This window comes from Hippocampus zosterae, chromosome 4 (genome assembly GCF_025434085.1).
Source record: "Hippocampus zosterae strain Florida chromosome 4, ASM2543408v3, whole genome shotgun sequence".
Classification (NCBI taxonomy): Eukaryota; Metazoa; Chordata; class Actinopteri; order Syngnathiformes; family Syngnathidae; genus Hippocampus; species Hippocampus zosterae.
In genome coordinates, this window is record NC_067454.1 from 1,506,122 (window position 1) to 1,529,002 (window position 22,881).

At 47.8% G+C, this 22,881-nt stretch overlaps 6 protein-coding genes and 1 long non-coding RNA gene across 9 annotated transcripts in view; 5 read left to right on the plus strand and 2 right to left on the minus strand.

The window, feature by feature from the left end:
- The window catches only part of LOC127599038 (gastrula zinc finger protein XlCGF57.1-like), an 83,222-nt gene extending 73,328 nt beyond the window's left edge, over window positions 1-9,894 (minus strand). The window contains exons 1-2 of one of the 2 annotated variants that reach the window (XM_052062675.1): window positions 9,216-9,877; window positions 6,434-8,617 (exon numbers count right to left, since the gene is read on the minus strand). In XM_052062675.1, the coding sequence (XP_051918635.1) occupies window positions 7,002-8,617; window positions 9,216-9,339 (1,740 nt within the window). In that variant the 5' untranslated portion in view covers window positions 9,340-9,877 and the 3' untranslated portion in view covers window positions 6,434-7,001. Of the gene's footprint in view, window positions 1-6,433; window positions 8,618-9,215 lie in introns of those variants that run through there. The other variant, XM_052062677.1, reaches the window with a different exon arrangement.
- On the plus strand, window positions 503-5,677 carry LOC127599016 (uncharacterized). 2 transcript variants are annotated; one of them, XM_052062636.1, is made up of 4 exons: window positions 503-931; window positions 1,693-3,921; window positions 4,005-4,157; window positions 5,413-5,677. In XM_052062636.1, exons 1-4 carry the CDS (start codon window positions 808-810, stop codon window positions 5,637-5,639), a joined length of 2,733 nt encoding a protein of 910 aa, XP_051918596.1. In that variant the 5' UTR covers window positions 503-807; the 3' UTR covers window positions 5,640-5,677. The 2 variants fall into 2 exon arrangements, with proteins under 2 accessions (XP_051918596.1, XP_051918597.1); XM_052062637.1 differs by having other exon boundaries at window positions 514-559.
- Window positions 9,895-10,670: 776 nt separating the features above from the next.
- Window positions 10,671-12,320, plus strand: LOC127599073 (zinc finger protein 771-like). Its single transcript, XM_052062741.1, has 2 exons — window positions 10,671-10,923; window positions 11,341-12,320. The coding sequence occupies exons 1-2, from the start codon at window positions 10,731-10,733 to the stop codon at window positions 12,282-12,284; spliced, it is 1,137 nt and encodes a 378-aa protein (XP_051918701.1). The 5' UTR covers window positions 10,671-10,730; the 3' UTR covers window positions 12,285-12,320.
- Window positions 12,321-14,043: 1,723 nt separating this feature from the next.
- LOC127599035 (gastrula zinc finger protein XlCGF57.1-like) lies at window positions 14,044-17,066 on the plus strand. Its single transcript, XM_052062673.1, has 2 exons — window positions 14,044-14,476; window positions 15,107-17,066. The coding sequence occupies exons 1-2, from the start codon at window positions 14,350-14,352 to the stop codon at window positions 16,828-16,830; spliced, it is 1,851 nt and encodes a 616-aa protein (XP_051918633.1). The 5' UTR covers window positions 14,044-14,349; the 3' UTR covers window positions 16,831-17,066.
- An 858-nt stretch (window positions 17,067-17,924) lies between these two features.
- On the plus strand, window positions 17,925-19,596 carry LOC127599083 (oocyte zinc finger protein XlCOF8.4-like). The gene is made up of 2 exons (XM_052062755.1): window positions 17,925-18,117; window positions 18,310-19,596. Exons 1-2 carry the CDS (start codon window positions 17,925-17,927, stop codon window positions 19,218-19,220), a joined length of 1,104 nt encoding a protein of 367 aa, XP_051918715.1. The 3' UTR covers window positions 19,221-19,596.
- Window positions 18,214-20,099, minus strand: LOC127599121 (uncharacterized). Its single transcript, XR_007962002.1, has 2 exons — window positions 19,821-20,099; window positions 18,214-18,409 (listed from the first exon to the last, which is right to left on the minus strand). It is a non-coding gene; the product is annotated as an uncharacterized LOC127599121 (long non-coding RNA).
- A 17-nt stretch (window positions 20,100-20,116) lies between these two features.
- On the plus strand, window positions 20,117-22,879 carry LOC127599099 (zinc finger protein 135-like). The gene is made up of 2 exons (XM_052062783.1): window positions 20,117-20,593; window positions 21,327-22,879. Exons 1-2 carry the CDS (start codon window positions 20,401-20,403, stop codon window positions 22,097-22,099), a joined length of 966 nt encoding a protein of 321 aa, XP_051918743.1. The 5' UTR covers window positions 20,117-20,400; the 3' UTR covers window positions 22,100-22,879.
- The last annotated feature ends 2 nt before the right edge of the window (window positions 22,880-22,881 follow it).

Genomic DNA, 22,881 nt, shown 5'->3' on the forward strand with positions numbered 1-22,881 from the left:
AGAGCAGTCACACGGTGGCCCATCCACCGAAGAACTGCTTCCGGCCACAGCCACTGTGATTCCGCACACTGACTGTCCCACGTGACATCACAAGGCATCACAGCCAAACACTGCGTGTGGACGGTCGGATGTCTGCGACTGACTGGCGACCACTTCTGGGTGCAGTCTTGTCTTTCGCCTGAAGTCGGCTGTGGTAGGAGCCAGAGAACCCCCTGCGACCCTGTTCAGGATAAGCGGTGTTGAAAATGGATGGGATGGATGGGCAGAGTACACGTTGAAATGGATGCCAGCCAAACAAAGCGACAGAAAGAAAGGCAAACAAAAACCAACGTTGAGCTTGGTTCACAAAGAGCGCATTGATCTTCAATAGTACAAGAAGTAAAATATTGAAATGATGTGTGTTTTATCTTTATAACGATATCAACGCAAGTATTTCTTAAAAAAACAAATGCTATTTCGTTTAAAGCGCGATCTCTCGCTTAACATTCCGTATTACTTTTACTGTGGTGTTGTTTGTCCCGCTAGGCTTGCCGTACGAATTCCAATGCAGCTTTTCCGGGTATGGTTTGCTGCACTTTTTTTTTTTGTCAGAATTCTGAAAATTTTAGAACCCAACATAGTAAAGCCTCGACATGGTGCGCCGCATCATTACTTTCTTGGAATAACGCATCATAAAAGTCCCCGTGTTCGTCTCGGTGTACGTCGCAGTTTAGTGTATCTTAGCGTAGTTTGCTAGCAGCTAACGAAGGGACACGTTTGTTAGCAACACAAAAGCAGAGATCAACAGTGAGTTGATTGTGAGGCCAAATGTGTGCAAGAACAACAGCAGAATACCTGGACCAACTTTCGGGAACCAAAATGGAGAAGAAGCGACAACGTCGACTACTGGATGCTGGTTTCGAGAAGCTTCGAGTTGTGTTAAACAGAGAAGGTTGATTGATTTCACACTTTGAACTGTTTATTAACTGCTTGTTCTTGTTAAGTGCGCATATTGTGTTGAATTGTGAATCACGTGATTTGGGACGAGCTTTCGATCTCGTGAGTAGGTCTTAAATCTTGGCCTGGGGTTTCAAATCAAGATTGTAAACTCGGGTTAGGGTTTCAAACAACAAAAGCGTGGCGCCCCACCAGGCCTTTAAAGCACCGTAAGAAACCCTGTTGGAAGCGTGTGTGTGTGTGTGTGTGTGTGTGTGTGATATCCCCTATCGAAAATCTGATCCGGGCGGCCCGGTAGTCCAGTGGTTAGCACGTCGGCTTCACAGTGCAGAGGTACCGGGTTCGATTCCAGCTCCGGCCTCCCTGTGTGGAGTTTGCATGTTCTCCCCGGGCCTGCGTGGGTTTTCTCCGGGTGCTCCGGTTTCCTCCCACATTCCAAAAATATGCATGGCAGGCTGATTGAACACTCTCAATTGTCCCGAGGTGTGAGTGTGAGTGCGAATGGTTGTTTGTTTCTGTGTGCCCTGCGATTGGCTGGCAACTGATTCAGGGTGTCCCCCGCCTACTGCCCGGAGACGGCTGGGATGGGCTCCAGCACCCCCCGCGACCCTAGTGAGGATCAAGCGGTACGGAAGATGAAAATCTGATCCAAAACACCCTGCAATTACCAGTAAATCGTTATTACTTCACCCCCCCCCCCCCCCCACAATGTTTCTTGTACCAAACCATGCGGGTTTGTCTTCTTACTCCCTGCAGGCGTCAGTGACTACTATCTTCACCCTGAGCGACAGCAGCCAGAGCCCCCTGTCAGAGAGGAGCCAGATCCCCCCAACATTAAATTGGAAGAAGAACCACAGGCCCTCAACTTTAAAACAGAAGAAGAGCCCCCCAGCATGAAAGCGGAAGAAGAGTCGGAGCCCCCCAGCATTAAAGTGGAAAATGAACCAATGCCCTGTCACTTTAAAGAGGAAGAGCAGCAGTATCAGGTCGCCTTGTTGCTTTTGCCTGTTGTGATTCTGACGCGTGCAGATGTCGGTCAGGGCGAAAGAGGGGAGAACACAAAGGCCAAACCTCCGAGCAGCATTTCGAGCGAACACATGACGGCAGAAGGCGATGGAGAGCCCTCTGGACCATCCCAAGCACACGGCATTCGAGAGAGGGAGGATGTGACGTCGCACTCTTCTGGTGGCGAACACTCCACAGATGAAACGAAACGTCACACCGACGACAAGCTCTGGAAAGGTCCTCCCCAATCACACGGGCCGAAGCCGAGTCCTGGAACGAGCGACTCTGTTTTTGTTCGCGCGTCCCAAAAAATAAGCCACAAACGAGTCTACAGCAAGAGACATTATTGCTTGTATTGTTGGAAGCCTTACGCAAAGATGGCTCGACACCTGGAAGGCGCGCATCACGATAAGGCCGACGTGGCCACGGCCCTCGGCTTTCCGAAGGGGTCGAAGGAGAGAAAAAAGCAGCTGGACTACATCCGCAACCGGGGCAACTTTGCACACAATACTGCCGTCTTGGAGTGCGGCAAGGGGGAGCTGGTGCCGTTCAAGCGACCGCCTAAAGAAGCGCAAGGAAGCAATTTCATGCACTGTTCGTACTGTCGAGGGCTTTTCTCCAGGAAGGTCTTGTGGCGACATTTGCAGACGTGCGGTTTCAAACCCGCGTCCGTCCCCGGCAAGTCGGGGAAGAAGCGGGTGCAGTCGCTGTGTGGTCCCACGCCTTCCCACGTGAGCGAGGAACTGCGGGGCGTCATCGGCGCCATGAATCGAGACCCCATCACGGAGATCATCCAAAACGACAAGGTCATCATCGACATGGGGCAAGGCCTGTTGAACGGCGGCGGAACGTGCGACAAGAATCTGGAGCTTGTGAGAGGCAAGTTGAGACAAATGGGGAGGCTGGTCGCAAGAGCGAGGACGAGCACCTCGGTGGAAAAATTTGAGGACTTCATCGATGCGCAGAGATACGCCGAGACGGCCGAAGCTGTGAAGGTGGCGTGCCGCTACGACGGCAAAGCCGGGAAGGGCGTCAACCCAACGCTGGCCAACAGACTCGGCGACGACCTGCTGGAGGCGAGCAAATTGTTGCAAGTCAAAGGTTTAATGGCGGGCAACCCGGCGCTGGTCCAGAAAGCCACCGACTTCCAAGAAGTCCATCGGGAAAAGTGGGCACAAGTTATCGGGACTCCGGCGCGGAGGAGCGTCCGGGAGTCTCGATGGAACGTGCCGGCCGTTTTGCCTTTCACCGAAGACGTTCGGAAACTGCACGCGCATCTCGACCGAACGCAAGACGACTTGTGCAAATCTCTCGCCCGACGTCCTTCCGCCGAGGGCTGGGAGCAGCTGTCCAAGGTGTGCCTGAGCCAGGTCACGCTTTTCAACCGACGCAGGGAGCGAGCGGTGGCCAAAACGCCCTTGGCGGCGTTTTTGGCGCGGGACGTCGCCGGTCCGCACGAGGATGTTGACTGGGCGCTCTCCAGAGCGGAGAGGAAACTCTGCCGGCGCTTCACCAGGGTCGTCTTCACGGGCAAATCTGGCCGACCCGTTCCGATTCTCCTGACGCTGAAAATGCTGCGTGCCATCCAACTGCTGGTGTGGCTGAGAGAGCAATGCGGTGTTCTCGAAGGCAACCCGTACGTCTTCGCGAGGCCCGGCGTCCTGACGCACGCCCACGGTTCCAATTGCCTGCGCGGCCACGCGAAGCTTTGCGGCGCCAAGTTCCCCGCCTCGCTGACGTCGGCCAGGACGCGGCAGCACGCGGCCACCTTGTCCACCGTGCTCAACCTGACCGACCACGAGATGCTCCAGCTACCGCGCGTTCTCGGGCACGACATCGCCGTCCCGCCCGAGTTCTCGCGAGTCCCGGAGACGACCGTGCAACTCGCCCAGATCGGCAAAGTTTTGATGGCGCTCGAACGAGGACGATTGGCGGAATTCCGGGGACAGAACTTGAGTCAAATTGGAATTCATCCACAGGGTGGGGTCTCTGATTGCATTTTTTTTTTTTATGTTCTTTGGCTTGCTCACTTTCATATTCTGTATTCTAAATCCAATCGACAGAAAAAGTTTTTGACAGCTGCGATGACGATGGTGAGATCATTGTTGTGGACAGCTGCGATGACGACGGTGAGACCATCGCGGCGGTAGAAGCCTGTTCGACCGCTGCCGGGACGGTGACCACAGCTCCGGGGGCAAGTTCCACTCCCATTGATGGTAAATAAGATAAGATAAGAAAAACACACTCCTCCACATCGAGAGGAGCCAGATGAGGTGGCTTGGGCATCTGATTCGGATGCCTCCTGAGCGCCTCCCCGGTGAGGTGTTCCGGGCATGTCCCACCGGGAGGAGACCCCGAGGAAGACCCAGGACACGCTGGAGAGACTATGTCACCCAGCTGGCCTGGGAACGACTCGGGATCCCCCGGGGAGAGCTGGAAGAAGTAGCTAGGGAGAGGGAAGTCTGGGCTTCCCTGCTAAAGCTGTTGCCCCCGCGACCCGGCCCCGGATAAGCGGTAGATGATGGATGGATGGATGGATGCATCTGCAGAATCTCAATATTTTGGGGGTGGATTGGGGAGAGGTGTCCGGGCTCTCCCTTAGAGATAAGGTGAGAAGCTCGGTCATCCGGGAGGGGCTCAGAGTCGAGCCGCTTCTCCTCCACATCGAGAGGAACCAGATGAGGTGGCTTGGGCATCTGATTCGGATGCCTCCTGAGCGCCTCCCTGGTGAGGTGTTCCGGTCATGTCCCACCGGGAGGAGACCCTGAGGAAGACCCAGGACACGCTGGAGAGACTATGTCACCCAGCTGGCCTGGGAACGACTCGGGATCCCCCGGGGAGAGCTGGAAGAAGTAGCTAGGGAGAGGGAAGTCTGGGCTTCCCTGCTAAAGCTGTTGCACCCGCGACCCGGCCCCGGATGAGCGGTAGATGATGGATGGATGGATGGATGGATGGATGGAAGAAAAACCTTTATTAGTCTCACAATGGAGAAATTCCCAATTCACAGCAGCAAAGTAATGAAAGGAAGAAGTAGAACAACAAAATATAGGAGCTGCTGGAAAGGCAGCCACTCTCGCGGCGCCATTTTGAAGTCAAAATAACACAAGACAACACATAGGACAGAGACAGTCGTGCAATCTTCACCACTTTTCTGCATACACTTTGTTGTCTGAAGCAGTTCTAGATGAAAGAGGAGAGGATCAAAGTGTCCTTTCACCAGTGGATCAGAGACATCATGCTGAAAATGTGCACACGTCTGCTACAAGCTAAAAGTTTTGAAAGCAAACACGAAGCTGTAGCATCCATTGACGAAAAGAGATTAGTTCACTTCTCCTGTCCCATGTAATCCGCTTCAAACTCCAAGCCGCGACTTGGTACCGACTTGGAAAATGCTACCGTTGTCCAAAACTTTCTGAAAATGCCGATTCCCGCGTTATCGCTCACTGAGCTGTCTGTCCTCAATCATTTTAGGTCAAGCACCGCAGAAGAAGAACAAACGTTGGAGCCACCATGAAGTCCAGGCGGTGAAAAAGCACATGAGTCGTTTCATCGCCTCTTACATTGTCCCAACAAAGTACGACTGCGACAAATGTTTAAGGGCCGAACCGGAAGCTCTCAAGAACCGCAGCTGGCAAAGTGTGAAATTCTACGTGTACAATCGCATTCAGGCCAAGAAAAGGAAAACGCTGTGTGAATAATGTCGGGAGCTGAAGTCAATAAAAGTTGTCTTTGATACGAGTTCTTTGAATGTAAGAATTTGGGAGACCTGCACTGCCGCTTCTTGTTGTAACGTCGACTCTTTGATGTCCTCCCAAGTGACTTTGAGGCCAAACAATTTTCATTTTGCCAGAGTTGTTAGGGAACAGGGCGGCCCGGTAGTCCAGTGGTTAGCACGTCGGCTTCACAGTGCAGAGGTACCGGGTTCGATTCCAGCTCTGGCCTCCCTGTGTGAAGTTTGCATGTTCTCCCCGGGCCTGCGTGGGTTTTCTCCGGATGCTCCGGTTTCCTCCCACATTCCAAAAACATGCGTGGCAGGCTGATTGAACACTCTAAATTGTCCCGAGGTATGAGTGTGAGTGTGAATGGTTGTTCGTTTCTGTGTGCCCTGCGATTGGCTGGCAACCGATTCAGGGGGTCCCCCGCCTACTGCCCGGAGACGGCTGGGATGGGCTCCAGCACCCCCCGCGACCCTAGTGAGGATCAAGCGGCTCGGAAGATGAATGAATGAATGAATGTTAGGGAAATGCTATTCTACAAGTGATCGCTAAATTGTATTCTACAAGCCGAGGGGCGACCGGGTGTGGGCTCGTTGATGAGTGAAATATGCTGCCATCACCACCAGACGGTAGCATGACCAAGGCATTGAGTTCGAGGCGGTTGGGGGGTGGGCTTTTTTTGTTCGGTGTTTGTTGAGGACATACCCTATTCTACCGCATAAATTTTGGAGCCTGTGGATAAAATTGTAACGTGCACTGCATTTATAGCCAAAAGATCAGATGACGTCAATTTATTACTAGTCAGCATCTGACTGCAAAACAACCTGCGGTTGTGCAATATCCACATACAAATACTTTTTTTCCCCAGAGCAAAATGCCATCCATTTCTTTTCTTTTTTTTTTTTTGGTGCCATTTCAAAGACGAGGGAAAGCTGCTCCAGTCAACACTGCGGTGCAGCGCTCTGTTTAACTGTGAAGCATCAACTCGATTTTGAGTTTGAACAAGTTTCCCATGTTGTCACTACGCACTCACACGCCAAACGGACACCCCGCATCCGCAAACGTTGCACACATTAAAAAAAAAAAAACGTCCTCCTTTTTAAAAGTACCCTAAAATGTGTGTTGATCTCAGTCTGAAAATAGGACATTCATGTCCGTGTTGAATCTACGTCAACTTTACATCACATGTGTGAAAACTCAAGTGTCATCTTAAACTGAGACCAACATGGACACAAGAGTGAGGAAGACACCAAACACTCTTTAGACTTGTTTTGTCTTGAAAATCCCATCTCCTGCCAACACGTTCCCCTCTTGGCAAAAAGAGTAGAAATGTATTGGGTCTCTTTAAGGCTTCGTTGATGATGGCTTGTTGCTATTCACGCCAGCGCACTTGTGCTTCTTCACCTGGCTCTTCCAAGAGAATCTTTTGCCACAAACTGAGCAGACAAAAGGTTTCTCTCCAGTGTGTGTTCTCATGTGTTTGCTTAAGTATCCCTTCTGAGCAAATGCTTGCCCACAGGCTGGACAGGGAAAAGGTTTCTCTCCAGTGTGCGTTCGAGCGTGTCCTTCCAAATGTCCCTTCTGAGTGAATCGTTTACCGCAAAGCGAGCAGACAAAAGGTTTCTCCCCAGTGTGGGTTCTTGCGTGGGCTCTTAAATTGCACTGCGCAGAGAATCTTTGACCACAAACTGTGCACGGGAACGGTTTCTCTCCGGTGTGTGACCTCGTGTGACTTATCAAGTGCCGCTTAGTAAAAAATCTTTTGCCGCAAACTGAACACGCATGAGGTTTCTCCCAAGTGTGCCTCCTTGTGTGCGTTAATAGGGATATCTTAAAAGGGAAGGTTTTACCACAGACCGAGCAGGCAAAAGGTTTCTCCCCCGTGTGCATTCTGGTGTGCGCTATCAAAGATAACCTAAAAGTGAATTTTTTACCACAAACTAAGCAAATAAAAGGTTTCTCCCCAGTGTGTGTTCTTGTGTGTGCTCTTAAATACCACTGCGTGGAAAATCCTTTACCACAAGTGGAGCAACCAAAGGGTTTTTCTCCACTATGTGTTCTTGTGTGTTTCCTCAACTGTTCCTTGTTAGCAAACCTTCTCTCGCAAAGTGAGCAGACAAAAGGTTTCTCCCCGGTGTGTATTCTTGTGTGACTTTTTAAGTTACCCTTCTGAGAGAATGTTTTCCCGCAAACTGAGCAGATGAAAGCTTTTTCCCCAGTGTGTGTTCTTGTGTGCACTTCCAGGTGTGACTGCGCTGGGAATTTTTTACCGCAAACTGAGCAACCAAACGTTTTCTCCCCGGTGTGTATTTGTCCGTGTTTTCCCAAAGTGTCCCGGGCGGCAAATCTTTTACCACAAACTGAGCAGGCAAAAGGTTTTTCACCCGTGTGCGTTCTTGCGTGCCGTTTTAAGTTTCCCTTTGCTGAGAACATTCGCCCGCAAACCAAACAGGTGAAAGGCTTCTCCCCGGTGTGTGTTCTGGTGTGTGCTTTCAAGTGTGACCGTGCGGGAAATATTTTACCACAAGTTGAGCAATCGAAAGCCTTCTCCCCGGTGTGCACTCTCACGTGTACTTTCAAACCCCACTTGGAGCAAAATGTACTCCCACATTGCGAACATTTCCAGCGTGTCTCGCTTGTTTTTTTGTGGCACGTCCTACCAAGTTGAGGGTGCGCATCATTGTCAGAGTCAGCAGAGTGCGATATTATGTCGTCACCGTGTGATTGTGGCGCTAAGTTGTCGTCGGTTTTCCATGGTCCACGGTGCCCTCCGTCAGCCTCTTCTTCATCACCTTCAATCTTCACAGTGACGCAAGGGAACGGCAACTTGTTGAGATCCACCTTCTCTTCTTCCTCTTCGGAGTAGTCGCGCTCTGGTCCTCCTCCTTTCCCATCTTTCTCTTTTACGTGGGGGCAATCTGGATCCTGTTGCTTTGGATGAAGGTATTTTTGATTGATGTCTGCAAGGCACAGGAAGACAAGCACACTTGGTTTGATCAAATCGAAGATCACGTTGGTGACTTGGATGTTGCATCTTACCATGTGGAGGGTGATTTATTTTCAGGTTGTTTGGCAAGCTACATGAGCAAAAGCAGAGTGATGATAAGATGAACTGGATTTTTTTTTCAAAGTTTAAGTGTCTATTCCTTTAAACTTAACCTCAAACCAACCACCTCCTCTTTCTCGCAGGAGTACTTTTCATTTGAACTTCCTCTTTAACACAACCTTTGGCCTCTAGATCCAAATTACCCAAAGTCCCTGGTCGCATATGCGCAAGTCCATGAAAGGTTTACTTGCAGTCTCAAATTTACCAGACAGAATGACTCCATTGAGGGTTAGTCAGGGGCCGTGAGCTGAGCATGTTGAATATTTGACACTCAATGTTGCATTTGTATGTCATTTTATCGGAATTCAATACATTGTTTCGGAGGGCACCATTATACTTCCATAAATAAAGACGTGCTTAACCCAAATATTGGCTTGATTCGGCTTCCTTGATTTTTTTTTGCACTACAGTGGTACTTAATCGTGACTGGCAAATGGGGAAGGTGAACCAACCTGCTCGGTGTGACACAACTGGAGGCTGCTTGGGCACAACGTCCAGAAGTTGACGTTGTAGCTTGTCCTCCTTTTTTGTCCCAGAAAGTTTTTCCACGTCCTCTGCTGACTTCCTGGCACACATGTTTCCAACGATAACCACAACGCTTGACGCGCACACTCGATCTCTGCGTCTCCCAAGTCGGGGACTCCTTGTTAGCTGCTAGTAAGCTAAGCTAAGCTAACATTATTGAGAGGCTTGAACGCGCACCCAAACCACTCGAAATGTCAACCGATGTTGTTTTAGTCGTGTAAAACGGCGAAAGGGTGCAATTTATCGAGGTTTGGAGCGTGTGTCTTAAAAAGGCGTCCACTTCTTTGTTCAAATTTCGCATCCAGTCAGCTCGTCCAAACTAAGCTAAGCTAGCCGCACATCTTCAATGTGCACCGAGACGATTTCCTCTGGACAAAAACATTTATTTGAATGGCATTTTCGTCCGGTAAAGGAGCGACATTAACGTCCCAGGGCGAGGCTTCTTGGCGTTCAGTTCTAATCGTAAAGAATAATTTCGTGAAGCACGCCTGGTTTCTCAGAGCGAACTCGAGCTGGAGCGGAAAATGTACGGCAACGCACCCGGCCAAAGCACTTGCTACCCCCAAGCAGTGAACGTAGAATGTGACAGTGACACTCTAGCCACCGAGTGGATTTATATGTATACAATATCCACGGATGTGACATGTTTTGTTTTTTTTAGAAATGTGTCGTACCTCAAAAGGTAGCATATTGGGCTTACAAGAGGATTGATTTTGCACATCCCAAGTGAAGAGGCACTAAACAGGACACCGAATATTATCTGAGCCTGCTACAAGGAATGGACATCCATCCATCCTTTCTTTCTTTCTTTCTTTCTTTCTTTCTTTCTTTCTTTCTTTCTTTCTTTCTTTCTTTCTTTCTTTCTTTCTTTTCTTTTTTTCTTTTTTTCTTTCTGTCTGTCTGTCTGTCTGTCTGTCTGTCTGTCTGTCTGTCTGTCTGTCTGTCTGTCTTTCTGTCTTTCTTTCTTTCTTTCTTTCTTTCTTTCTGTCTGTCTGTCTGTCTGTCTGTCTGTCTGTCTGTCTGTCTGTCTGTCTGTCTGTCTGTCTGTCTGTCTGTCTTTCTTTCTTTCTTTCTTTCTTTCTTTCTTTCTTTCTTTCTTTCTTTCTTTCTTTCTTTCTTTCTTTCTTTCTTTCTTTCTGTCTGTCTGTCTGTCTGTCTGTCTGTTTTTCTTTCTTTCTTTCTTTCTTTCTTTCTTTCTTTCTTTCTTTCTTTCTTTCTTTCTTGCCGGTTGGGTGTTCCTGGGGCAGGCGGATGACATGGCCAGACCATCGCACTAATAGCCGAGGAGGGCAGTAATTCGCCAAGAAGCGTTTACACTGCCGGAAATATGAAAGAAGAAGACGAAGAAGAAAACAGACGAAGAAGAAGAAGAAGAAAAAAAAGTAACGCTTGGAAACCAGACCACGCGGATCGACACATTGTTGTGATTATCCTGTGAAAAAATGTGTAAAGTGGAGATGCTGAGAGCATTGTTGAATCAGCGACTGAGTGCGGCCGTCGAGGAAGTGTGTGGGGTGATCGAAAGAACGATAGCCGAGTACGAGGAGGAACTTTGCCGCGCGAAGAAAGAGAACGAGAGACAGCGTCAACTGCTGGACGCCGTTGTCCTGCCTCAGGTGGCGTTACAAAGAACAGGTTCGTTCATTTGTTCACTCGCCAGCTTTTAAACTCCCGCAAAGATTTTCCTCGTGGGGAAACTCCGGCGTGCTTCTTTTCTTTCCATTCGTGTTTGACAAGTTAGAACGGCGATTCTCAAACGTTTTCGTTTATAATCCCGATGCCAACGATGAAAAAAACTGGCAGCAAAAGCATAACACGATTCATACAAATAACAATAAACAGCAAATTTCCTACTTATTTTATTGCAATGCAAGTGCATCAGGAACATTTTTTTTTAAAACGTGAAAATGTGCAATTTAGTATATCATCTCCGTGTGCTTGCAGACAATATGCTGAAGAATACTCCCTTAACGTCATCAGAAAGATTCTGAATCATTCAGAACGTGACTGATCGATCCAAACCACGTGACCTTGTCTTCCTCTGTCCTGCAGACTTCAGTGATGACTTTCCTCCCCAGCCCCAAGACATGAAAGAGGAGGCGGAGCCAGAACCCTCCCGCTTTAAAGAGGAAGCTGAGGACGCCTGCACGGGTCAGGAAGAAGAGCGGCAAGATGATGAAAAAGAAGGCTCGGAAAGACACACTTTCTTAGCTCCAACGTCGAGCGGTGAGGACACCACATCACCCGTTCCCGACTCGATCGAAAGTGATTCGAACAAGCCAGAGCGACCCTCTGAATGTGGGGACATTTCCGCTGGACACGTGAGGCTTCACACGGGAGAAAAAACATTCCGATGCTCAGTCTGCGACAAAAGCTTCAACGAGAAAAGCGCTTTGATGCGTCACAAGGTGCTGCACTGCGGAGAGAAGCCCTACGACTGCTCGGTGTGCGGGGAAAAATTCTCGCTCAAGTTGGATTTAGCAACGCACGCGAGAACGCAAAAACCTTCCGCGTGCGCGGTGTGCAGCCTGCGATTAACGCAAAGGTCAGAGTTGACCTCGCGCGTGAGAACGCTCCCCGGGGAGAAACCGTTCACCTGCTTCTTCTGCGACGGACAATTCTCTCGCAAGGCTGACTTGACCGAACATGTGAGGGTACACGCCGGAGAGAAACGGTATTCCTGCCATTGCTGCCAACAACGCTTTCGCACGCGTGCGGGATTTGTTTCGCACATGAAAACGCACGCGGCGATGAAACCTTTGGACGGCTCCGCGGGTGCGCTCGGCGGGGGTGCGCTCGGCGGGGCGAAACGTTTCCCCTGCTCGGTGTGTGGCAAAATACTCACGCGAAATTCCGACTTGAGGAGACACATGAGAAGGCACACGGGTGAAAAAGTGCTGAGTTGCAGTACGTGCGGCCAGAGATTTTCGTACAAGTATCAGGTGGACAAGCACACGTGTTCAGGAGATAAGAGCAGTCAAACTGTGGAAGTTTGAAAGAAGAAAAAAAAAAGCTGAAAAGTAGGCTCGCAATATTATTCCCACGCGGGTTTCCTCAATGTTGCCATTTTACTTGTAAAACCTGAAATGGTGCAAGACGGTAAAATTATTCATTCACATGCATATGAGCGACCAGTAAATTTACGCACGCGTGCCGCCATCTAATATTGAGCGTTAGGCGGCACCGTTGCTGATCTCAAAGTTCATTTTGAGCAAATTATATTCAAAGCATGGGTGGCCCGGTAGTCCAGTGGTTAGCACGTCGGCGTCACAGTGCAGAGGTACCGGGTTCGATTCCAGCTCCGGCCTCCCTGTGTGGAGTTTACATGTTCTCCACAGGCCTGGGTGGGTTTTCTCCGGGTGCTCCGGTTTCCTCCCGCATTCCAAAAAATATGCATGGCAGGCTGATTGAACACTCTAAATTGTCCCTCGGTGTGAGTGTGAGCGTGGGTGGTTGTTTGTCTCTGTGTGCTTTGCGATTGGCTGGCAACCGATTGAGGGTGTCCCCCGCCTACTGCCCGAAGACGGCTGGGATAGGCTCCAGCACCCCCCGCCAACCTAGTGAGGATCAAGCGGTACGGAAGATGAATGAATGTATTCAAAGCATTGGCTTGCGCGCGTTGCCGTCTTTATTTCGCGATTGTTTTTTTTAGTAGATTGTTGCCACGGATATTGAAAATACGTTCTCAGACTGTATTTGTTGTATGTACACTGCCATGTACTACTTGGTAATGTGAAATAAAAAGTAGAAGTATAAACCCGCTTTTTTCTTTTTTTTAATTTCCGGTTGCCTTCCACTTCGGGCCAATTCGGAACGGACGCAAGAACGCACACTGGGGAGAAAGACTTCCTCTGCTCAACAACATGACGCTCAAAGGAAAGTTTAAGATTACATGCAAGAAGACACGGTGGAGAGAAAGTCAGGAAGCGCTTATAAAGGTCTTCCGATTGACCACTGCTAAGGAAGTATAAAATCATCTGGGACTGAAGCAACAATCGCAATTCAGAAACGGTGCAAGATACACATTAATACAAAGCATGTATAACAGTGGTCCCCAAACTACGGCCCGCGGGCCGGATACGGCCCGTCAGCACATTTGGCCCCGGCCCTCTAACCCTCCTGTTGTCCTCGGATCAAAATGACCCGTCACTGTGTTAAAAAACCCCTAATTGCAAACAGCGGCGTCTACAAGTCTCCTGGAACCTACAAAAGGATGATAAGGAAGGAACACGAGAACTTTTGAGAGACAGCTCATATGTGTCAGAGAGATTCTGCTCTGACAACTGAGCTGAACTTTTATCTGTTAAGATTGGGCATGGCACAACAGCAAGTTCATGTTCCAGAGAGAGTTATTTAGTTATTATTTATTTCTGTTTTTTTCTGTGAAGAACTCAGAGGGGGTTATTTAGTTATTATTTATTTCATTCATAGAGTTATTATTTGTTTCCTGACTTTTTTTCTGTCAAGAACCAGGAAAGGGTTATTTGGTTATGTGTGGCTTTCTGGAAAAATATACATTTTTTAAGCTCCCCTACGATCGTCACACTTTTTCTGTTACAAACTGACACCGCCCCCCCCCCCCCCCCCCATCAGAGAAGGGAAAGGTTATGTGGCCCTCACAGGAAAAAGTTTGGGGACCCCTGATGTATAATGACATCGCTGTCATTATTCCGTGTATCTCCTGCTTTCCAAGTCATACGCCAAATCATCCAATAGGCGGCGATAATGTACGTGAAGGTGGGTTGTCAACCACCAGTTAACTCCAACACGAAGAAGACAAACAGGAAAGAAAAGTTAGCGAGACGGTGTAATTGTTTACATCGGGTATTTATGTAATTTATTCCCTCGCTACTTGTTCTTTATTCTGTGCGCGTTTCTTTTGTTCAAACGTGTTTTTCGTGGAGGTTTTTATTCGTGGTCGCACGGACTCGTTTTAGTGCCGTTTCAGACTTTGCGAGCTAACGTAGCTGAGCTTGTTGGCAGCGAACAAAGAGAGGCCGACGTTAGCAACGCGTCGCTCTGGAAAGGAGAAGGAGAAAGTGTTGTGATTCGCCTTTGAAAATGTGTGCAAAAAGTGTCAAAGAAGAATTCGAGGAAGAAGTTTGTCGAACCAAAGAGGAGATCGAACAACAACGTCAGCTACTGGACGCCGTTTACGTGAAGCCTGCAGACGGATTGCACAGAGAAGGTTTGATCACTCATTGACATGAAATATTTCGTGTCTTTTTAGTCTAAGTATCAAACAGGCGACGTTTCGCGCCAAATTATTTTTTTTCTCACTCCTTTCTTCAACTCTTTTTCAATTAAACTGAGAGGACGCGGTGCTGAAACAAAACAACATGTCACCCGCTATTAAAAACAGACCAGAAAGCACAATTAATTTTGACCATGGGCTAGTATGGCACATATCAACCACAGTTTAAATTCGAGTAGCTGATGTCGTATATTCCAGCAAGATGCAAGAGAAATACGAAAACCACTCGGCATCCATTGCAGACTGATCATTCTGCAAGGGGAATGGTCCCATCTGCGGCCCCTTCTCAAGGTTTCAATTTTTTTTCCCTCCAAATAGAATTTTTATATATTTTTTCCTTGTCCTCCTTCGGATTAAGGTCAGGGAATGTCGTGAATACTTGTCAACTGTGGCCATGTCAAGCACTTTGAGACTGATTGTGTCGAAGGGCTATTGAAGAAATGTGACTTGATTTGACTTTAAAGTGGGTCTTACATATTTTGTCATTTTCCACAGAAACTGAGGAGTAAACATTTGAAGGATTAAAATAAAATAAAAATATGCTTGTCTTGTTGTGTCTTGCAGACATCAGGAAGAAAGATCTTCATTCCGAGCGGCATGAGCGTAACTTCAGGGTGGAGCAGGAGGCGCCGGGGTCTCCGCATATTAAAGAGGAAGAGGAGGAGGAGGATATCACCACCGTGCCGTTTATTCGGGTCATCGTGAAGAGTGAAGGTGAAGACGAAGAAGGCGACGGAGACCGTTGTGGTGCATCCCAAGCAGATAGCGACAACACCACGTCTCCTGGTACTGATGATGATGATGATGAAGAACGCTGTAAAGGTGATACAGCGGGTCGTACTGACAGAAAACGCTGGAAATGTTCTCAGTGTGAAAAAAGCTTTGGCAACAACTCCGCATTGAAAATGCACATGAGAACACACACAGCAGAGAAACCCTTTTCGTGCTCGGTGTGTGGCAAGGAATTTTCTCAAAAGGGAAATTTGATAAGACACACGAGAACGCACACACGACCCACCACACTGAAGAAACAATGCTCAGTCTGCGCTATGCGATTCCGTCAAAATTCACATTTGAGAAAGCACATGAGAACACACACGGGTGAGAATTCATTTTCCTGCTCGGTGTGCGGAAAAGAATTCTCTCGTAAGTCGGTTTTGACCACACACACGAGAACGCACACCGGCGAGAAACCGTTTTCTTGTTCGGCGTGCGACAAAAGTTTTAGTAGTCGCTCGTCATTTATCCGACACAAAAAAACACACACTGGTGAGAAACCGTTCGCCTGCTCACTCTGCGGTAAACAATTCTCTCAAAAGGGCAATTTGGTGAGACACGCCAGAAACCACACCGAACCAACCACTTTGAATCCACACTGCTCGGCGCCCGATGCGAGAGTGAGTCAAAACGCACATCTGGAAACCCAAGTGAGAAAACCCTCTGGCAAAAAAAATGCTTCCTGTCATGTACGTGTGAAACATTTCTCTCGTAAGTCCCTCGTGACGATACATGAGAGAACACGCACGGCAGAAAAAACATTTTCTTGTTCGGTCTGCAACAAAGGCTTCAGCGGTCGTTCGTCATTTGTCCGACACAAAAGAACGCACTCTGGAGAGAAACCCTTTCCCTGCTCAGTGTGCGGGAAACGGTTTGGGGAAAAGGCGCATTTTGTCGTACACACAAGAATACACACGGGTGAAAAACCTTTTTCTTGCCCGATCTGTAATAAACGCTTTAGTGCTTTTTCTACGTTTTCCCGCCACAAAAGGACACACACTGGCGACAAGCCTTTCACCTGCTCCGTGTGTGGGAAAAGATTTGCTTTGAAGACTTACTTCATGGTACACGCCAGAACACACACGGGTGAAAAACCGTTTTCTTGCTCCATTTGTCGCAAACGTTTCAGTGGTCGTTCATCGTTTGTACGCCACCAAAGAACACACACCGGGGAGAAACCCTTTACCTGCTCGGTGTGTGGCAAAAGCTTTGCCGGAAATAAGTATTTTACGGTGCACATGAGAGCTCACGCTGGGGAGAAACCGTTTACATGCTCAGTGTGTAACAAAAGTTTTAGTGTGCAGTCCTCGTTTGTTCGCCACCAAAGAACACACACGGATGACCGGCCGTATTCGTGCCTAGTGTGCGGTATGAGATTAACTTGCCGTTCGCATTTAGACCGACATATGACGACGCACACTGGTGAGAAGATGTTCAGTTGTAGTGTGTGTGATAGAAAATTCTCTCGCAAGGACAATCTGAAGACGCACAAGTGTGCAGGCGAGAAATGAAGCCGCAGGACCGGCTGTCTACTTGAAGACGACGCGAGCACATTTGACGAGTTGATGTAAGTTGATATAAGACGCTTGCTGTGTGACTTCCTCAAGGACTCTTTCGATAGTGTCGGAACTCGTGACCGTTGTTTCTGGCGGCGCTTTACAATCACTTTTAGTTCATTGACAGCTGCGTTTTATTCAAATGGTCTGCTGTGGAATTTCTGCACTGGAAAAATAAATCTGGAACAGGCTTTTTGTCTTTATTTTAGAGGTAAAGTGTATTTCTTACAGTACTCACATTAATTATACATTTTGAGAGCAAGTGAACGTGCATTTAGTTATTCTGCTTGTTGCTATACGTCAATGGCATAGATGGGTGAACCTTTTTTCTAATTTTTTGTGCCACTTAGGGGAAATTGGATCACGGCACAATGATGGGTACACTTATCTCTACAACACTCGTATACTGACGTGTATTAATTTATTGAGACATCACAATCGTTATGTCTTATATTTTCAAGGATATCAACATCAATGCCTCTCTGTGACGTTTTCAATCTCGGATCTCTGTTGCAACTCGCTGATGATACCCAGAAAATTAAATCCGAGCGTCAAATGTGGCAGTGAAATGGTCAATAAGCTCATAGTTTCATCAGCCGGTTGCAACAACGAGACTGAAAGAGAAACCAATGGAAATAGCCATATCCTTGGAATTTTTAATAGATCCAAAACCTCTTACATTTTACATTTACAAACTACACTCGAAACGTCGGGGTTATTGTAATTTGTGGTAAGTGTCGAAAGCGTGTAAATACACTCCACACCGGACGGGGGCAGTAAAGGGCGAGGGTGGAATGGTTTTTACTTCCGGAAGTTAAACAACAACAAAGACGTCCCGAGGCTCGTAAGCAAGCGTTTTACTTTATCTGTACAGATCTGCCGTGAAGCAGAGTCAACTTTTTAGTGGCAGCATAACTCCTCTTAATGCATTTTGGGAAGCTTTTCCGTCTCGTTTAATTTCACGACCTCGCCGCGAAGAGTCAGACCGGAAGTTAGCGACGTGTCGCAAAGGGGAGATCAAGCGTGCGACTGTCAATTCTCGTGGGAAAATGTGTAAAGTTGATATCCTGAGAGCGTTGCTAAGTCAACGACTGAGTGCGGCCGTTGAAGAAATATTTGTAGTGTTTGAAAAGACGATAGCAGAGTACGAGGAGGAACTTTGCCGAACAAAAGAGGAGAACGAGCGACAACGTCGGCTACTGGACGCGGTTTTCAAGCCTCAAGTGGTGTCGCGCGATGCAGGTTTGTTCACTTCTTCCTCTCGCTTGTTTCCTCGCTACCTTCTGTTCTTAATCCGCGTATCGGTGTGTATTGTGTAAATGCCGAGGAGCATTCACATGGAATTTTTTTTGTATTTATTCAGCCTTTTAACTCTAGCTTGAGGGAAGCTTGACTTTACCAAACCACGCGTGTTTGTCTTCATACTTCCAGGAGACATCCGTAAAGATGATCTTCAGGCAGAGCGGCAGGAGTGGAGCTTCAGGATAACGCAACAGGAGCCAGAGCCCCCCCACGTTAAAGAGGAAGAGCCCCTCTACGTCAAAGAAGAAGAAGAACAGGCTGGCATCACAAACTTTCCATTGGACGGAGTCCTTGTGAACAGTGCAAATGATGAAGACAACGAGCATGGGTCAGAGCTTTGTCGCGATCAAAGTGAGAGGAACAGAGGGGCGAAGCTTCCGAGCAGCAGCTCAAGTCAACACGTGACAACAAAAGGTGGAGGATCAGAAGACGACAGCCTCTTCGCTCCACTGTCAGATAGCGACAACGCGGCATCGCACTCTTCCGACACTGATCGCGATGAAAACTCCAAAGTTGACAAGTCATGTCCCATCGACGACGCCCATATTAAATGCTCCCACTGCGATAAAACGTTCATCGACGCGGCTACTCTGAAAAGACACGTGATGCTTCACAAAGGAGCGAAAACATTCCGTTGCTCATTTTGCGGTAAAACATTCAATCAGAAGGTGCATTTGATAAAACACACGAGAACGCACACGGGAGAGAAACCTTTTGCCTGCACGGTTTGCGGTATGAGGCTGAGTCAAAAAGAATACTTGAAAGTGCACATGAGAACACACACCGGAGAAAAACCGTTTCCCTGCTCAGTGTGCGGGAAGAAATTCTCTCAGAAAGCATTTTTGAAAGTACACACAAGAACACACACGGGTGAAAAACCATTTTCTTGCTTAGTCTGCCACAAAAGTTTTGGCGCATATTCCACATGTACTCGGCACCAACGGACACACACGGGTGACAAAGTGTTTAGTTGCGCCGTGTGTGATAAGAAATTCACTCGGAAGGACAACCTTAACAAACATAAGTGTGCTGGTAAGAAATGAAGTTGCAAGTGACCAACTAAAGCGAAGTGGGTCATGATGCACTGCGGCGACACAGAAGAGAAAATGGCAGGCGAGCAGTTCGTTTGTCTGAATTTTGCAGGATTACTTAAAACAATATGATAAGAGCTGAAATTGATCTATAAACTGTAATTAAATGAAAGCATTTCGAATAATGAGTGAATTCCAGTGGGACCGTGAGATACGCGTGATCTGGCATACACGTTTTTGGAGATAACGTTTGTATGTCTGAATTTTGTGGCTTAAAAGTTGCTGGTTTATTTTCCGGTTTTGTAATTTCTTGAGATGGTGAATGTCAAGCTTTCATTAACTGTAAATTGCAATCATATCCTGTAAATACAAATCTTGTACATGTGAATACAGTTTTTGGGTTGATACGAGTTCCATTTTTTGGAGCAAATTTATCGAGGGTGCAGGGCATTTATGAAATTACTGTATTTGCAGATGACTGGCACGTATCCAATGTATGCACCGTATCGGTCTATTCCTCACCGCAGGGAACCAACCGCATATGGAAGATTGCTTTTCTGAGACTGCGGTTTTTTTTTTTTTGCGACGTAGCAGCCTTCCTGTCAGGCTTACCAGGTTTGAGGTGTGCCGAAGACTCAAGCGTGTAATAAGACCTCCACATCTGGTGGTGGCAGCAACCCAGGAGAAGACCTCGTGTCTGCTCTGCCGGAAGAGGAAAAAAGGAAAAGAGGGCGATCTCAAATTCGAATTTAAAAGCCGTATGCTGTTGAGCCAGCCCCACGTGTATTTGATTTTTCATCCCGTCTTTGAGAGTCATGCTGAAAAATGTCTTGGGAAAATAAATCACAGGACGTCAATTCTTTTGATCTCTTTGAAAATCAATGGAGTGGGGAGTGAATGCGTCATCGTCGACGTCATCGTCACTACGACAACACAAACGTCGTTACAACGCTTTACGAATCTACTTGTTAGATGACTTGGCCCGCCAACAAGCTTCGACACAGAATATCCTGGCAGGCACAAAGCGACTATTCCAGTTAAGATGATTTATTGATTGGGTGGTTCATTTCGCGCAGTCTCGCTGCACTTTTAAGCTTCTTCAGTTAGCGCCTCTTAGCTTAGCTCAGTTTAGCTTGCTAGCTGCGAACAAAGAGACGCCGAAGTGAGCTTAGTGAGTCTCAAGTGTGTGAAAATGTGTAAAGTAGAAATGCTGAAGGCGTTGCTAAATCAGCGGCTAAGTGCAGCCGTCGACGAAATAGTTGGAGTTTTTGCGCGAACGATAGCAGAGTACGAAGAGGAACTTTGCCGGACAAGAGAGGAGAACGCGAGACAACGTCAAATGCTGGACGCCGTTTTCAGGCCTAAAGCTGAGACACTCGGAGCAGGTTTGTCCATTTGTCCACATGTTTGGGAGCAGGTTTGTCCAGTTGTCCGCACATTTTTGCAGGAAATTATGGAAGCCTCATTAAGTCGAACATCCGGGAAGTGAAGTCGATCAGTCGTGTCCGCACTCATTCGACGATTTTAAAGGAACGCGTTTTGATGAACAAATCTAAGAATAAATAACGTTAAGAGCCATCAAGCTCAGATCTACCGGTCTCAGAAGTACCGATCAAATTTTACGACCTGAATTATAATGTTTGTTTTATGCCGATGTAAACTTTTGGAGCCAATCAGAATTCGGTCTCAGTGTTGCCATGTCGGTCTAATCTGCCCGGATCATTGTGAATCAATCGTATAAGGCCCGTGCAATGTAAATTAGCCTCCAGATGGGACTTTTATTGATATTTTTATTTTTTAAATTATGTTATTATTTCAAATCCATCCTCCTTGATAATGTGATCATTTTTGGTCCTCTGATTGGTTTGTCTGTGCAAAACCAACGACGGCGAACGAAGCAGTGTCTGTGGCGTTCTCCACACAATGATACACATTATTATGTAACGAAACTGGTCTCCTATGTAGTTGGCCTGGAGTTCACCAATCTAACGCAGGGATGAGCAATTCCAAATTTAAATTTCCAGTATATGTAATAAGCATTAAAAGGAGTATCTCCCCATAGCTGAGCAAAGCTTGATTTAACGAAACACTGTGCGTTTGTCTTTTTGTGTCCTGCAGATGTTGGCGAGGAAGCCGTTCCCCCTGCGCAGCAGGATCCAGAGGTTGTGCAGGTTAAAGAGGAAGCGCAGGAGGCTGATATCGGCACGTTACCATCAGCTGGTGTTCCTTTCAAGAGTGAGGATGAAGAGGAGCAGTCACAACCTCTTCCCAATCAAAGTGAGCATTCAAGATGGATGAGGCCGCTAAGCAGTAACTCAAGTCAGTGCGCGGCAACGGAAGAGGATGGAGGCCACCATGGAGAATCGCAGGCAGACAGACTCTTTGCTCCGCGGTCAGAACATCGCGACAAAAGAACATCACACTCTCCAGGTGATGCGGCATGGCATGCTGACCACAGGTACTTCAAGTGCTCTCATTGTGACAAAACATTTGGCACCAAGTACAGTTTGACGAGGCACATGCAAAGTCACACTGGTGACAAAACACACTGGAAATGCTCCCAGTGCGGGAGAACCCTTGGCGACCGGAGGAATCTGAGAAGACACATGATGGTTCACACGGGAGAGAAGCCATTCACGTGCTCAATCTGCGGAAAAAGATTCTCTCAGAAGGCCAACTTGATCACGCACACGAGAACGCACACCGGCGAGAAACCGTTTGCCTGCACACACTGCAGCAAACGCTTTGGGGATCGTTCTGCACTGATTCAACACAGGAAAACACACGCAGCGGCGGGCAAACGTTTTGCCCGCTCGGTGTACAACCCGAGTTGCGGTGTTCATTCAAATTTGGGACAACATATAAGAACGGGGCAGAAACCATCTGCCTAGTGTGCGGAGAAGTTTCTCTCCAATCTGCACCCCATATCAGGTCAAACACACGAAACAGGGTATGTTATTACAGTTTACAGTTTTTATTAGTCTCCTAAACCTGTGATAGTAGATCAACCAGTAAATCGTGTATATCGATATAAATAGAGTGTCGAAGTTGTGCCACTGTTAGAGGAATCTATGATGTTTAAAGTTTCATTTAATTTGGGCACGTTTGGGTGCGTATCCGGCACCCCCAAAATGTCTGCGCGCGAAGGCGGCGGCCACCTGGCTGGAGGACTGTTGAAGTCCACAATTAGCACGTCAATGCAGGTGGGCCATCAGAGGAGAGAGGGCGAGACTCGGTCGCAAAGGGGGAATGAATAATTCGAGAACAGCGGTGGAACAACATAAGACGATTTGAGAACAGCCGTCGCGACATTGGCCGTCCGCAAAGTCTGCAACGTGTTGATTCAGAAAGGCGCCAAAGTACCGGTGGTTCAAAACTAAAGCCCAGGTAACCAATCACGACCGAGGGGCCGGACCGGGGTTGCGGTATGCAAATATCGGGGGCAGTGTTATCCTTGTATGTTACAATCAAAGTCTGAATTGGCGGGAAGGGAGGTGGAGTGTGTGTGATCATCAGGGCAACTACCGTCGTTCGCTCTCGGAGATCCCTCCCGCCAATATTGAAGACAATTTTCCCTGTGTGCCGAGTCATTTCTTGAACTTTGTCCGAGAAAAACTCTTGACGGCCACAAATGCCGTCAGTGTCCCATGTGTGTCTTGTTGTCAAATGACTT